General features: G+C 48.6%; 1 protein-coding gene across 2 annotated transcripts in view; it reads left to right on the top strand.

Moving 5' to 3' along the window:
- Positions 1 to 15,165, top strand: part of NAT10 (N-acetyltransferase 10) — a 41,259-nt gene extending 26,094 nt beyond the window's left edge. For both annotated transcript variants that reach the window (XM_032166294.2, XM_032166291.2), the window contains 15 exons: positions 406 to 502; positions 1,299 to 1,415; positions 2,614 to 2,715; positions 2,807 to 2,881; positions 3,469 to 3,585; positions 4,949 to 5,082; positions 5,285 to 5,333; positions 7,493 to 7,589; positions 7,687 to 7,797; positions 8,694 to 8,866; positions 9,382 to 9,501; positions 9,983 to 10,081; positions 10,539 to 10,612; positions 11,707 to 11,790; positions 14,337 to 15,165. In XM_032166294.2, the coding sequence (XP_032022185.1) occupies positions 406 to 502; positions 1,299 to 1,415; positions 2,614 to 2,715; positions 2,807 to 2,881; positions 3,469 to 3,585; positions 4,949 to 5,082; positions 5,285 to 5,333; positions 7,493 to 7,589; positions 7,687 to 7,797; positions 8,694 to 8,866; positions 9,382 to 9,501; positions 9,983 to 10,081; positions 10,539 to 10,612; positions 11,707 to 11,790; positions 14,337 to 14,445 (1,558 nt within the window). In that variant the 3' untranslated portion in view covers positions 14,446 to 15,165. The remainder of the gene's footprint in view (positions 1 to 405; positions 503 to 1,298; positions 1,416 to 2,613; positions 2,716 to 2,806; positions 2,882 to 3,468; positions 3,586 to 4,948; positions 5,083 to 5,284; positions 5,334 to 7,492; positions 7,590 to 7,686; positions 7,798 to 8,693; positions 8,867 to 9,381; positions 9,502 to 9,982; positions 10,082 to 10,538; positions 10,613 to 11,706; positions 11,791 to 14,336) is intronic.
- The last annotated feature ends 245 nt before the right edge of the window (positions 15,166 to 15,410 follow it).

Raw genomic sequence — 15,410 nt, 5'->3', positions numbered from 1 at the left:
TCTGTCACCAGGCTAGAGTGCAGTGGCGCGGTCTCGGCTTACTGCAGCCTCCGCCTCCTGGGTTCAAGTGATTCTCCTGCCTCAGCCTCTCGAGTAGCTGGGATTACGGGTGCCCGCCACCACGCCCGGCTAATTTTTGTGTTTTTAGTAGAGACAGGGTTTCGCCATGTTGGTCAGGCTGGTCTCGAACTCCTGACCTTGTGATCCGCCTGCCTCAGCCTCCCAAAGTGCTGGGATTACTGGTGTGAGCCAATGCGCCCAGCCATCTTCTTCCTTTTTTTATGTGTTTCTGCTTAGGACACTGAGCTCCTGTTACCAGCTAGGGAAATCTGTTCTGCCTCCAGAGAGTAGTATGACCTGCCTTCGGCTATTTGTTTTGTTTTGCTTTCTTAACTCCAGACCCAGCTACTATGTTAATAGAGATACCCTCTTTTGCTACCACAAGGCCTCTGAAGTTTTCCTCCAACGGCTTATGGCCCTCTACGTGGCTTCTCACTACAAGGTAACTGCAGCTAGCCCTTGCGTGAATGGCAGCAGGGAGCTTCAGCATTTGGCAGTCCCCTTTTACTTGATTTACATCTTTTATTACCCAATGGCTTAGGTGACTGTTCCACTGGGACACTGATGAGGTCCACTGATCTTGCTGTGTAGGTATAGAGCATGGAGCTGTCCAGCATGCAGTAGCTGGACAGGGTGGAAAGCTGTGTCCATTTTTAAAGGAGTGCTTTCATTTTTTGCCTGCCTACTAAACTGGTAGGATGAGGTGACATCGCAGTTGTGGCCCAGGGTGCAGTTTGACCTGAGACCAGCTTTGTAGCTCTGGGCTATTTTTATGGAACAGTGAATTTGAGGGTTTAGAATATCTGAGACTCTTAAAAACAAAAGGGTTGGTTAAAAAGGATACTTTTTGAATGTCTAGATAGTATTTTTATGAACAGCCTTTAACGGAAGGCTTGAAGAGTTGGTGTTAGAAGTGGTGACAGTTTTTCCTGAAATAGCAGCCTCTTATCTGTAAAAAGTTCACTTTCTAGCTGTGAAATAAGTAGTGCTAAATAAATTCTCTTCTGCTGTCCAGCCTCAGTGCTCAGGGTGAGAGGACAGTAGGCATTTGAGGCTAAGTTCCCCTTAACCTGTCTCAGGCTTGCCAAAATACTAGAAAGGTGCTTTGCTGGACTTCTGCTCCTCCCTTGGCTTTGGAGAAGGCAATACTGCAGTCATCCTGTGGTTCTGAATCGAACCTTTCGCGTAAAGGGCAAGAGGAAGAGTGCTTCTCACTGACCCGTGTTTGGCTTCCACAGAACTCTCCCAATGATCTCCAGATGCTCTCCGATGCACCTGCTCACCATCTCTTCTGCCTTCTGCCTCCTGTGCCCCCCACCCAGAATGCCCTTCCAGAAGTGCTTGCTGTTATCCAGGTATTAGGAGCAGAGGCATCCCTGTGGCAGTGATTTGGGGAACCACTGAGGCATCAGGAATTAGTGGCTCAATAACTGCATTGTGGGAGTTTTGAAACTGTGGAGTCCTGGTCTGGAACCAAGGGGCTGGGTCTGCTGAGACAGGTGACTAGGGTGCACTGGAAGAGGTCAGCGCCACTAGACACCCAAAGCTCCACTGTTGATGGACGGGGAAAAGCCAGAACCGACCGCTGTCTTATTTTGACTCACAGCTTCTTCCACAAACAGACTTGTTTGTTTTCTCCCTTTATTACAGAAGCAATACATGGTGCATTTTGAATTAGAGGCTACAGATTGGGGAACAAATTTTTAATGCCTAGCATGGATGTATTTATGCATTTCTGTATCACTTTTCCTTTTCACATACATGGGAACATAGTATTTAGTAATCTGCTTTTATTTTTAGGCAGTGTATAAAACACTCATAATCTACATAAGTTTTAAAGCTGTGCAGTATTTCATTATATACATGTACCATGATTTGTTCAACCATTCACCCGTTAGACATTTTAGTTGTTTTGAACTTGTGCTGTTCTGTACAGAGCCTCATGAGCATCCTGTGTCTTGATGGCATTCACACACGCATAGCATGCATAGAGACTCTCTTCTAATGTGGCTTTTACTTTTTGGGTCAGGAGGCTGTCAGTCTTCTGCCCTGTAACATGGGGCATGGTAATTAAGCTCCTGTTAGGAATGGATGTGTCAGGCCGGGCGCCATGGCTCACGCCTGTAATCCCAGCACTTTGGGAGGCCGAGGCGGGCGGATCACAAGGTCAGAAGATCAAGACCATCCTGGCTAACATGGTGAAACCCCGTCTCTACTAAAAAAAAAAAATACAAAAAATTAGCCGGGTGTGGTGGTAGGCACCTGTAGTCCCAGCTACTCGGGAGGCTGAGGCAGGAGAATGGCGTGAATCCAGGAGGCAGAGCTTGCAGTGAGCCAAGATAGTGCCACTGCACTCCAGCCTGGGCGACAGAGTGAGACTCCATCTCAAAAAAAAAAAAAAAAAGTGGGAGGAATGGATGTGTCAGTGTCAGGGTTAAACCTGAACATGGGGGTGGAAACAACTGGCCTAGTCCGAGAAACAAGCTATATTCTGTGAGTGGACTCTGTATCAGAGCTGGCCTTTTTGCCTGCACTGTCCTGCTTCCCCCGCAGGTGTGCCTTGAAGGGGAGATTTCTCGCCAGTCCATCTTGAACAGTCTGTCTCGAGGCAAGAAGGCTTCAGGGGACCTGATTCCATGGACAGTGTCAGAACAGGTGACGGGCTTTCCCTGGCATGTCTGAGGGAAGCTGGTGGTGTCCAAAGATGTCTGTGTTGCTAAGTTACTGGTTTGTGTCTCCCACACAGTTCCAAGATCCAGACTTTGGTGGTCTTTCTGGTGGAAGGATCGTTCGCATTGCTGTTCACCCAGATTATCAAGGGGTAATGTGTCCTCAGGCTCCCCTGAAGCCGTATTGCTGGCGGTGCTTTAGGGCGGGGGTACTTGGTGGCTGGAATAAGAAGCTGGTCAAGCAGAAGCAAGTGAAGTATAGGCACTTCCCTGCTGTGGAGAATTTAGCCAGGGTTCGGGGTGGGTGGGTGGACAGGGTGATGGCATATGCTCACTCTTCCTTTGTGAGAACGAGGACTTGTGAACCAGACCTGCATACCGAAATTACCTTCTTAGAACACCTCACTGAGTAACTGGCTGTAGAAACTCCTTTTCAGGCAGTGGTACAGAAACTGCCTCTCACTTGGGCTTGCCCATCTGGAGGCCAGAAAGCACAGCCATCCTTACCCTCAAGTGGCTGTTCTTGATGGGCTAGATCAGTGTTAAGAACTCGGGTCACCCTACTTTCAGTCTTAAGCATCTCTGCTTTGGCCTCACTGAGGGTTTTCATTGGTTCTCTTGCCCCGTGCAGTTTGACAGGGAGGGAAGTTTCTCTAGAAGCAATGCAGGGGAGTCAACGTGGCTTAGACTGAGAGCAGCTCTCTTCCCTCTGCCTCTTCCCCTTCATGTTTGCTCCTAGATGGGCTATGGCAGCCGTGCTCTGCAGCTGCTGCAGATGTACTATGAAGGCAGGTTTCCTTGTCTGGAGGAAAAGGTCCTTGAGACACCACAGGAAATTCACACCGTAAGCAGCGAGGTAAGCATCTTTTGACAAACCTCCTGTGTCCTGGTTCTTGGGAGGATAATTCTCTGGGTTTTTAGGGGCATCAACAAAAACCAGTCCAGAGCTTTGGGCCCCTCTCTCATTTTCTTCTGCTGCTTTCTCCAACCGAACACTTGAGATCCTCAGATCAGTATCATTGGGATCATCTGGCAGCTTGTTAAAAATGTAAATTCTTGAGCCCCACTCTAGACCTACTGAATCAGAAACTCTGGGGTAGACCCCATAATCTGTAGTTTAATAAGATTCTCAGGTGATTCTGATGCTCATTCAAGTTTGAGAATCACTGCTCTATAATCTCCTCTTTCATCCTACACTCAGACTAAGGGAAGTTCTGTCATTCCTTGATAAGAATGACTAATACTAGTAACTGTGACAGCCTTTCACGTGCATTCATTGATTTTCATAGTATGTATATTTGGGAGCTAGACAAGGGGCTTTTATTTAAGTTGAAGCAGCTGGGCAACATAGCGAAACTCCGTCTCTACAAAAAATACAAAAATTAGCCGAGCATGGTGGTGCACGCCTGTAGTCCCAGCTACTTGGGATGCTGAGGTAGGAAGATTGCTTAAACCCGAGGTTGAGGCTGCAGTGACCTGTGATCTCGCCACTGGACTCCAGCCTGGGTGACAGAGCCAGACCCTGTCTCAAGCAATGAAAAAAAAAGTTCAAGCTCAGAGGTTTGTCACTTCCTAAGGCTGTCAGGTGATAGAAGCTGGACTTCATGCTGGATCACAGGAGCCTGCCTGTCCCTTTGTAAATCTGTTGGGCATTTTTTTTTTTTTTTGAGATGGAGTCTTGCTCTGTCTCCCAGGCTGGAGTGCAATGGCATGATCTCAGCTCACTGCAACCTCTGCCTCCCAGGTTCAAGCAATTTTCCTGCCTCAGCCTCCTGAGTAGCTGGCACTACAAGCACACACCACCATGCCTAGCTAATTTTTGTATTTCCAGTAGAAAATGGGGTTTTGCCATGTTGGCTAGGCTGGTCTCGAACTCCTGACCTCAGGTGATCCACCCGCCTCAGTCTCCCAAAGTGCTGGGATTACAGGCATGAGCCACCACTCCCGGCCTCTGCCAGTCATTTCTAAATTCTGTGGCTGTCTTCCTGCATTCTAGAGGTCTGGAGCAGTGTGATTCCATGCATGTTGAGGTGTTTTGTGTACTTGGGAATGATTGCTTGACTCCGGTGTTCTCATAGTTTGAAAACCACAGCAACAAACCAAGAAACCTCTCCCAATTTTTGTTGTGCTAAGTCCAGGGTACGCTGCGGCAGGGGTGCTTGATGATGTCTTTCTCCCTCTGCTCAGTGGACTGTTTTCTCTCCTTGGCACCTTCCCAGGCTGTCAGCTTGTTGGAAGAGGTCATCACTCCCCGGAAGGACCTGCCTCCTTTACTCCTCAAATTGAATGAGAGGCCTGCCGAGCGCCTGGATTACCTGGGTGTTTCCTATGGCTTGACCCCCAGGCTCCTCAAGTAAGTGTCTGCCCTCTTTCCGCGGCATCACTCCTTGGCATTGAGAAAGAAGAGTTCTGTGGGCTGTGTGTCTCTGTTGGTAGCTGGTGTCTGTGCTAGCCTGCTATTCGTGGCGTGCTTTTCCTGGCTCTTGCCCTCGTGTGTCTGTCAGCTGCTCCCCAGAGGCCACACACAGTAACCTACTGTCTTTGTATCTTTGCAGGTTCTGGAAACGAGCTGGATTTGTTCCTGTTTATCTGAGACAGACCCCGGTGAGTGAGGCATCCAGCAGAGGAGAAGTTTAGGTTTGCCGTTATGGTAGGTGACAGGCCTGTCCTTGCAAAGAGCCCTAGTGCCTCCCTGCTGCATCGCTCTGAGCAGGTGGCTGTGCCTCTGAAGAGGTTTATTCTGATGGACACGGAAACAGCCATCCTCAGCGACAGGCCACATCATCACACGTTTCTTCCCTGACTACACGGTGCATGCTTTGTGCTTAGTCATAAAATGGCAGAGGTACGCGTGGACTTGTTCATCAGATTCTGAGAAAGGAGAGTGGACAGGAGGATCAAGGGTAATTCCTAGAGTTTTGGCTTGAGAAACTGGGTGTTGGAGGTGCTGTCGGAGATGGGACTCACTGCAGGAGGAGCAGATTTGGAGGGAAGAGTGGGAGTTCTTTTTCGATGTTAATATGAGATGCCTATTGGACATCCAAGTGGAAATGTGGACTAGGCATTTATTTGACTACAGGAATTTGGAGGGAGGGAAGTTTGGGGCTAGAGATGGAGCTTTGGGAGCCATCAGCATATTCATAATAGAATGCACTGCAGGAGGGCACGGAGCTCTTGTCTGTTGTGTTCATTGCTGTATTCCTCGCACTTAGAGTAGCAATTGCTGTGTAGTTTGTGTTCAGTAAATACTTTTGTTGAGTGAATGAAAAATATCGGAGCCAATGAAAGGACGTGAGAGTGACTCCTTGGACCCTAACGTTTAGAGGAATGAAGAGGAGGACACAGCACATACAAGACTGAGAAGGAACAGCCCTGATGGGCAAGAGAAAGTCGGGTGTGGTGTCACACATCGAGGTGAAAAAGTGGGAATGGGAGTCAGCCCTGTTGAGAGGATGAGGAGGATGAGGACAGCTGGCCATTGGATTCGTCAGCAGTGGTGAGCTGCATTGAAGCAGCTGCAGTGGAGTGGAGGCTTTGGCCTGGCCAGAGGGAAGAGGAGGTGAAGAACTAGAAGGGGAACAGACGACTCAGGAAGCGAAAGGGAGCAGAGAAACAAGGTCGCTGGAGGGAGATGGGAGCTAAAGAGGGATTGTCCGATGGGAGATTCTAGAGAATGTTTTTTGCTGCTGGGTTCAATCCTGCAAGTAGTGATATAGGTGAGGGGGGCTGACTGCCAGAGTGCAGGCCTTGAGGAAGTGGTGGGTGGGACTCGAGACTCGGGAAGAGAGGTGACCACCTACTTCATCCTTCAGAATAGGGAAGGCAGAGAGTGTGGGAATGGAAGGCATCAGTTGGCTGGCTGATTTGGGGTTGGGAGGATGAAGACATTGTCTTCTGAGTACTTCTGTCTTCCCAGATGAGGGGAGTCCATCAGCTGAGAGGGAAGTGTTGGAGGTTTGATTTTGGAGAGGGCAAAGCCAGTATCAGAGACTAGTGTCCAGTGTCCGTCCGATGGTTTAAAGTGGGACTGGTGAGGACTGCTGGGTGTTGGGCTGCTTCCGTGCAGGCAGGGAACTGCAGAGATGGGTTGTGTCTCTGTCAGTGCATTTGGTGGAGGCTGGGGATGTAAATTTGGCTATCAGCTCCAAGGAGAACGCAAGCTAGCTAGCTGCGGTGTGGTCTGCGGTGTGTCCGTGTGGTCTTGCACTGTGCACTGTTCATTTGTGACTTGGTGGTGTTTTTATGGTGTGGGGCTTTGTTGTTATGGAGTAAAAAATGTAAAAATGGTCACAATTTTAACACCTAAAGAAGCCTGCACTTGCAGACTGGCTGCCAGCACTGAGGTGTAGGTTTTGGCCCTGAAGTTTCTGCTGTGGGGCATCAAACCCATGTTGACTGGATCATGTGGAGCTTAAGCCCTAATGACTGAGTTAAGTATCTACCTGAGAGGAGCGGATATTTCCCTCCCGCACGTCCCGAGCAAGAGGCAGGCCCGGAAGAGCCAGCAGCTCTGCTCTGTGTCTATGACACTTTTGAGGAGATTGCAGGACAGTGATCTTTGCAGCCGTTGGGTGTGAACTGAGGTGGTACGAGGAAGGTGAAGGCGAGGGCTGTTTGAAAAGGGGCGCCTACCCCCAGGCCGGGAAGAAGGAGAGGCCTGCGGAAGCACTAAGCCTTTCTTCTCTGAGTGTTTACCCTTCATCAATGATGGGTTGTTCAAAAAAGGGGATTCTTGGTGCCAGTTAAACCTCTGTGTTGCCCAGAATGACCTGACCGGAGAGCACTCGTGCATCATGCTGAAGACGCTCACTGATGAGGATGAGGCTAACCAGGGAGGCTGGCTTGCAGCCTTCTGGAAAGGTGACTGAGGAGTGGGGGTTTTGGGGAGACAATGAGGTGATCGGGGGCTGCCGGGGATGCCTCCAGACCTCTAACTCTGTGTGATGGCACCCCACAGATTTCCGACGGCGGTTCCTAGCCTTGCTCTCCTACCAGTTCAGCACCTTCTCTCCTTCCCTGGCTCTGAACATCATTCAGAACAGGAACATGGGGAAGCCAGCCCAGCCCGGTGAGCCTGGCAGGGACAGGGAGGAGGGTTGGGAATGGCTTGGCTGTGTTGGAGGTGGGTGTGGTGTCCTAGGAAGGGTGTGGGCTGGAAATTGAGGGACTGGTTCTAGCCTGCAGTCACTCGCTGGCCACCACCCGCTTGCCAGGCCCCTGCTCTGTCCCAGGCTGTGCTGTCTTTCATTTTCATGGTAAGACTCTGGCTGTGCAATTTAATGTCAGAGGTGTCCATTTAGTTCATGTAGCTGGTTAGTTATGGAGGCCGATTTACATCTGTGCTCTAGGGGAGTGAGGTGCTCCATCTCTGAGGTTTAGTTTCCTCATTCATGAAATTGTAATAAGAACATGCTGCTAGCCTCTAGCCAACAGCACACAGAAGTGCTTTGTGCATACAGATTCTGTTTGAATACTTAAAAAATGTGTAAGAGATTACTTTTATTGCATATTTTATATATAAATATTTAGGTATAACATGCATATGTGTGTATATGTGTGTGTATATACTTTTTTGCCAATTATATTTTGGTGGAGAAATCCGTGTATCTTGAGCTGGGCAGAGCTTACACACTTTCTGTGACACCGAATGAAATGACAAAGCAGGGAAAGAGCGTAGTTGTGTTCCCCTAACCCTGGGCCACAGGGAGCTTTTCCTTGGTCCATGTGTTCAGTGTGGGAACTGAGCAAGGGTCCTGTGGCAGCCGTCCCCTCCCCACACGTGGCCTGGAGCCGCCCTTTCTATGGCAGGAGCGGGTCTGGTGTCCCTCTGAGCCAGGGCTGTGTGATATGGCTGCCAGGCCCTGTTAGATGCTCCTGTGTGTTAGGGTGCCGCCTGGGGGCTGTGTGCTATCTCATGAGGGCGCCAGGTGACCTAACCTGTCTGGCTGTCTATCCTGTGGACAGCCCTGAGCCGGGAGGACCTAGAAGCACTCTTCCTCCCCTATGACCTGAAGCGGCTGGAGATGTATTCACGGAACATGGTGGACTATCACCTCATCATGGACATGATCCCGGCCATCTCTCGCGTCTATTTCCTGAACCAGCTGGGGGACCTGGCCCTGTCTGCAGCTCAGTCGGTATGCTATCTGTTGCTCGCGTGGAGGAGAAGCGAGAATTGTGGAGCTGTTCATTTGCTGGGTGTTGGGTTGGGCACTTGGACATAATTGTGTGCCTTTAATTCCTCATAGATCTGATAGGTGGGTAGTGGTCCCCTCATTCTACAGGTCAGGAAACCTGGGCTCTGAAGTTGAGTAATGTGTCCAGCCATAAAAGTGAGAGAGCTGCAGCTTCCACCCCACTACGTTGCCTTGACACTTCACTCCACCTTAGCAGAGGTTCAGGAACATCCCAAACTTTTAATGTAGTTGTGAAGCAGGTATCTGTCAGGATAAAAGTTATTTTGGGGATTTCAGGAAGACAGCATTTCTTGGTGGTCTCAGTAACAGGATGAAAGAGAAGATGCCAATGTACACAGTGCTAGTCTACCTTTGTACCAATAGCTTTGGTCAAGAGAGTACTCTGGTTCTTGGCGCCATTTTAATGGGCAAGGGCCTGTCCTAGAGGCCCACCCAGCAGATTTTCCATCCTTTAGGCTCTCCTCTTGGGGATTGGCCTGCAGCATAAGTCTGTGGACCAACTGGAAAAGGAGATTGAGCTGCCCTCAGGCCAGTTGATGGGACTTTTCAACCGGATCATCCGCAAAGTTGTGAAGGTAACCTCGGTCTGAGGGCAGGGGCTTGTTGTCTCTCAAATAGTGCAACAAACCCACTCCCTGCTCCCAAGATGAACACATGTTAGCATTGAGCTGTGTTTGCTGCATCTCGTCACACACACACACACACACACACACACACACAAATCCAGGACTTCAGAACACATGTTAGCATTTAGCTGTGTTTGCTGCATCTCATCACACACACACACACACACAAATACAAATACAGGACTTCAGCTCTAAAGAATCTGTGAAGTTCTGTGTCCTCTCCCAGAGGCATCCCTATTAGGAATTTGGTACATATCCAGTCTGTGTTCTTCAACTCTTCCTGCTAATATCCACATTCCTAAACTGTAGAGTGTTGCTTTGTGTCTTCAAAATCCACACCTTTCTGTAAGACACCAAGTGTCTGGGTCACAGGTGACTGGGTCCCTGCTGTTCCTTCATCTTCTGCTTCTCTGTTGGTTGTCTTTTGTAGCTATTTAATGAAGTTCAGGAAAAGGCTATTGAGGAGCAGATGGTGGCAGTGAAGGATGTGGTCATGGAGCCCACGATGAAGAGCCTCAGTGACGACCTGGTATGTCCCTGCTCACGGCCTCAGGAGTCCCAGCATTTCCATCAGTTGCCTTAGGCTGTGAATGCAGACTGTCTTCCCCTTCTCCTTTAGAAAGAGTCCTCTGCACTAATTGAGCTAAGTGCTATTCCATAGGTTTAATTGGGCAAACGGACCCAGCATTGTCTGAGCACACACAGGCCTAGAGTTGTGCCTCCCACTGATTGTGTGTGTATGTTGTGAATGTAGGATTCCAGCATCTGTTGCAAATGTTTTGCTTTTTTTGGTGACTTCTTAAATGCATATTTTATAACAGAGCTACCTTAAAATAATCAAAGCTGCCTACAAGGTTTTTGCAGGTAGACGGAAGAGAAGGAAATGTTTTCTCATCATTGTGCTATTCCACCTCAGCTTCACCTTTTCCTGTGTTTGGTTCAATCCTTGACTCTGACTTAGTCTCTCTGTGGGTCCTTAACCACAGGATGAAGCAGCAAAGGAATTTCAGGAGAAACACAAGAAGGAAGTGGGGAAGCTGAAGAGCATGGACCTCTCTGAGTAAGGCTTGTGGGAAGCAGAGGCTTTGCCTTGGCTTCTGGGGCCCTAAGAATCTGCCTACACGTTTCTTCTAATCATATCCCACATGCCCTGGGAAGTGTCTTTCATGGGATCAATTTTAGAGGTGCTAACAGTTCTATTTGACCTTCTAATTGCCTATTTGTATAATTTTGGAAGAGTTGGGTTCCGGAGACTAGTGCCACCACTTTGACTTTCACATTGCGCTCTCTGATCCCCGAGGCTCCAGGTCACACCTCGGGTCCTTTCAGGAATGGCAGTGCCGATTGGATGAGCATGCACTTTAATGGTTACTTACTCTATTTGGCTTTTACATGTGACTTTGTTTGAAGAAAGGATTCTACTGCTAAAACCAGCCAAACAAGCAAAACACCCCTTGCTCTAAAACCGTCTGGGGATCCTAGTCCCTTTTGAGCTTCAGCTGTAGTGGTGCTGCCTTTCCGTCCACTGCCTGGATTGATGTGAATAATAACTCCAGAATTCATGGCCTCTAAGCCTCTGTGACCTGTAGTCCTGTGTCTGGGTCATTAGTGATGGTGGCTTCTGGGTATGTGAGGTGGAGGTGGCCAGGAGTCCTTGGACAGAGAATCGAGCTCTAGTTTCTGCCCTCAGCTTTGCAATATCAAAACCTTGATTTGCCAGGACTGTTAAATCTAAAAGAGAAGGGAGGGAGGGGAGAGGCACAGTTCAAGGGCTTGCGGACAAATGCTTGGAGGTGGGAGTGAGTGAGAAGATTGTGGGGGCGACAGGAAGCTTCTTTGGTGGATGTTAATGAGAGTCATGTGGGAGAAGCCAGGCAAGCTGCCTTCTGTGCAGGACTGTCCTCGCTGACTCCTGCCAGCAGGCCTGGTGACCCTCGCTCCTGTGGAGCTTCTATCCATAGAGCTAAGCGCCACGTCTCTTGGCCCTCCTGCACGCTTGTCCCCTCTGTCCTCTGCTGTTCAAATGCTGACACAGCTCAGCCTGGCTTTCATGACAGGAAGTGTCTGATAAGAATGTTGTCACTGTCGTTATTTTCTCTTAAGCAGTCCCCTCTTCTTTCTAGCAGGCTTTGATAGTTCCCTTCTTTTTTTTAGATACATAATCCGTGGGGACGATGAAGAGTGGAATGAAGTTTTGAACAAAGCTGGGCCGAACGCCTCAATCATCAGCCTGAAAAGGTGAGGGCCCAAGGTCTGATGTGCATCTGGCGGAAGAGGCATTCTGGCTTCTCTGTAACTTTGACTAGAAAACAGGAGGTTGCAGCAAAAGCTTTGACAGAAAAGTCATGGTTCTTCCCTTTGAGAGTCCCCTGGCTATTACCCTTGCAGTGCATGTCCCATAGACCAGGAGGGCCATCTCTTAGGCATGGATCTCTTAACTCTTTGTATTTGTCAGCCATGTCGGGGCACTGGGCCTGTCAGGGAGAAGGGCTTGAGGGAATAGTCCAGAAGCTGCCACTGGCTGAGACTTGCTTATGGGCTTTCATCATTCAGCCCTCAGGACGACAGCATAAGGGGGCTGTTTTATTACTGTCATTGCTTTAAGATGAAGTAACCAAGGCTCTCGGGTTAAGTTCCCAAGAAGCACACAGCTAGTGAGAGCCGGAGCCAGAATCAAGTCCAGGTTTCTCCACTGCAAGGCCATAGGTTTAACTGTTACGTTGTCCTTCCTTTGAGCCAGCAGTTCTCAAGGTTTTGGGTCTTTGAGTTCCTTTATCTCTTAAAAACAAGGCCCCCAAAGGACTTTTGTTGGTTATATCTGTGGAAATTTTCCATATTAGAAATGAAAAACTGGCCAGGTGTGGTGGCTCACGCCTGTAATCTCAGCACTTTGGGAGGCCAAGGCAGGAGGATAGCTTGAGCCCAGGAGTTCAAGACCAACCTGTGCAACATAGCAGACCCTGTTTCTACAAAAAAATTTTAAAAAGAAAATAAATGAAAAACAGAAATTTAAAAAATATTCATTTGTTCACAGTAATAATGGACTCAGTTGTTTTGAAAAATACTCTTTTTCATAAAAATTTTGGTGAGAAGAGTGGCATTGTTTTACATTTACATTTTTGCAAATCTCTTCAGTATCTGGCTTAACAGAAGGCAGCTGGATACTCATGTCTGTGTCTTCACTGACACTCTTGTGCTGTCATATCTTATACTCTGGAAAACTGAATATCCGTGAGAGAATGAAAATGAAAAAAGGCAAATAACTATTTTCATACTAATACAAATACATTTTGACCTTGTGGACACCTGAAAGGGTCTTAGGGACCCCAGCAGTCCCTAGACCACTCTTTGAAAATCTTCACTCCAAGCTTCTTATCTGCAGAGTGGTGCATTTGTAAATAACTTAGGCTGGAACCTTCATCAGTTGTCCCTGGGAATACAATGAGGCCTCCCCTGCCCAGAGCCACTGGAATTGAGGCTTTCACAGCTGATTTGGGGGTTGATGGGGAGAGTGAGATTTTGGCAATCCCCTATTTATTGGTTTCCTTAAAAGCTTATATTTTGGAAACATTTGGAAAGAGGAAACCTTGTGTCTCTAGGAACCGTAGATCCCAGAAATCAGGTACTGTCTTCCAGAGTCTCCGTTAGTCACTGTGGCATCTTGAAGGATCCAGCGTCAATGCCGGCCTCATTTCCCAGATGCTTTGTGGTGCAGCACAGAAGCCCACTGTCGGTGTGACCTGTCTCTGTTTTGTACAGTATGGCAAATGTAGCACAGGGCCCATGATGGCTTTGGCCTTGAGCACGGTGGCTTTGACTGGAACAAAAGGCCAGGGAGCGTGCTTGCTGTGGAGACGGTCTCAGCTCCTCACTCTGCAGAGCTTGGCCTTTCCTGCCATTTGTTTGGCCACTGCTGGTAGTGAGAAGCCTCCTGAGCCCAACCAGCCAGTGTTGTGTGGTTGTTCATGTGCTTGATGGCTCTCAGTAAATGTGAAAGCTTGAACTTTGTGAGCTAAAAATACTGGTAGCTATCATTAAATACTCTGAGGCCTTTCCTTTTCTTCCTTTGAGAGGTACTTCATTCACATGATGTTAATGGTCTCTGGAGTGAACTCTTCACTGTCTCCTTATAGGGAAGTATTTGTTCCCAGAGCAAAATTAAACCTGTAAGTTTCTTAATGGCAGGTGGCCGTTTGCTGAGTGATTCCTGTGCCAGGATATCAATGAAGAATCCAGGGGCTGGTCGCAGGATGTCACCTGAGTTACTGTTGTTTGGGTTTTCTTCTTCTCGTATAGGAAAAATAAAATAATAGTAGCACATCAGAAAGTATGGCAGGGTTTTCCTTGGAGTCTCATGCCTTATATTAAAGACTGTCTTCAGGGTCATTGGGATGAATATGTCTGGTTTCCAGAGTCGCTGCAGTGGTGAGAGTGGTGGTGGGGAATCCTTGTGGTGCCTTAGATCTGTCTTGGGAGAGGGGAGCAGAGTGTACTGCAACCTGAGGAGAACCCGGATTTCAGCTGTTAAGATCGAGATTTGTTCTTCCACAGACTAAGAGCTGGGTCAGGGCAGGAACTGGTCTGTATGGTGTGTCGCCAGCCCCAGCACAATGCCTGCCCCCTAATAGGTTTGCAGAGAACATTAATGTCCAATTGGGTGTCCTACATCAAGTTTCAGTCGGTGGAAACCCTTTTTCACAAAGCAAAGCAAGCTTAAAACAAAGCAGTCTCAGATGTTCAGATCTGTACATATTTCATTCTTTCTATTTTTGATTTTTCTCTAGTGACAAGAAAAGGAAGTTAGAAGCCAAACAAGAACCCAAACAGAGCAAGAAGTTGAAGAACAGAGATACAAAGAACAAAAAGGATATGAAACTGAAGCGGAAGAAATAGTGAAGAGAAACTTGGCCATCTGTGTTTGATCATGGGAAGATACTCTCACTAACTGAACCCTCTCTGGCTGGACTGTTAAAAGCAACAAGAGGCCCCGGCACACCTGGAAGCTGGCCGTGAATTCGGCCTCCGGGCCTGTGTGTCTGTGAGCTCAACCTGGCTGAAGGCAGAGTCACTCCCAAATGGGTCTTCTTAGAACTCAATGGCTGGGCACTGCCATCTCTAGAATTGCCAGGAGTCTCTCTCTCCCTGCCCAGTCCAGGGCCCTCCTTTCCTATAAGTTCATATTTTGCTTTGAGCCAGCTTTTTAGGCTCATTCCCACACATGTGGAAGCCACGTTGCCTTTCCTCCCCCCGAGGCCCTTAAGTACATTGCTTTCTGGTGGTGCCCAGGAGGCTGCTGCTGGGCCGCTGGGTCTCTCTTTGTGGACTTGTGCCTGGAGCAGGAGGAACTCCAGTCCGTCCCGGCATCTGTGGCAGCCCGCGGTTAGGTGCGCTGGGGTTTGCTGATGTCGTCTTGTGCTGTTACACTCTTGGCTCCAGCAGACCCACTGTCCCAGAAAAGCCTGAGCCTGTAGTTTATGTAGAATGCCACATCTGCATCCTCAAGATCTGTTGTCTCATCCATTTGGGAAAAGATGTTGGGAAAGGCCATTTTGCTCACCGGGGTGAGGGGAAGGATAGAGAATCTATTTTTAATAAATAACATTCTAGAAAGACCAGCTGCCTGTGAGTGCTCTGAAATCCACGTGGAAGTTTCTTCTGGTGGGTCTTGGCTGCCTGGTGGAATTTGGAAGGTGTTGGTATCAAGGTCGAAGGTGAGCAGTGTGTCTAGGGCTTCCCAGCCCAGGAGTGTGTGGGAGAAGTGGCAGGTGGCTATGGTCACCTCGAGGGGCTTGGTGTGGTGGCTGGAAGCCAGCTAGAACTGCCTCATTTCCTTCCTAGCTCCTTCCAGGTCACTTGGT

The sequence above is a fragment of the Hylobates moloch genome, unplaced genomic scaffold (genome assembly GCF_009828535.3).
Source record: "Hylobates moloch isolate HMO894 unplaced genomic scaffold, HMol_V3 SCAFFOLD_11, whole genome shotgun sequence".
In the NCBI taxonomy this organism is placed as follows: domain Eukaryota; kingdom Metazoa; phylum Chordata; class Mammalia; order Primates; family Hylobatidae; genus Hylobates; species Hylobates moloch.
Note: the sequence above shows the minus strand (reverse complement) of the source record. Positions and strands in the feature narration are given on the sequence as shown.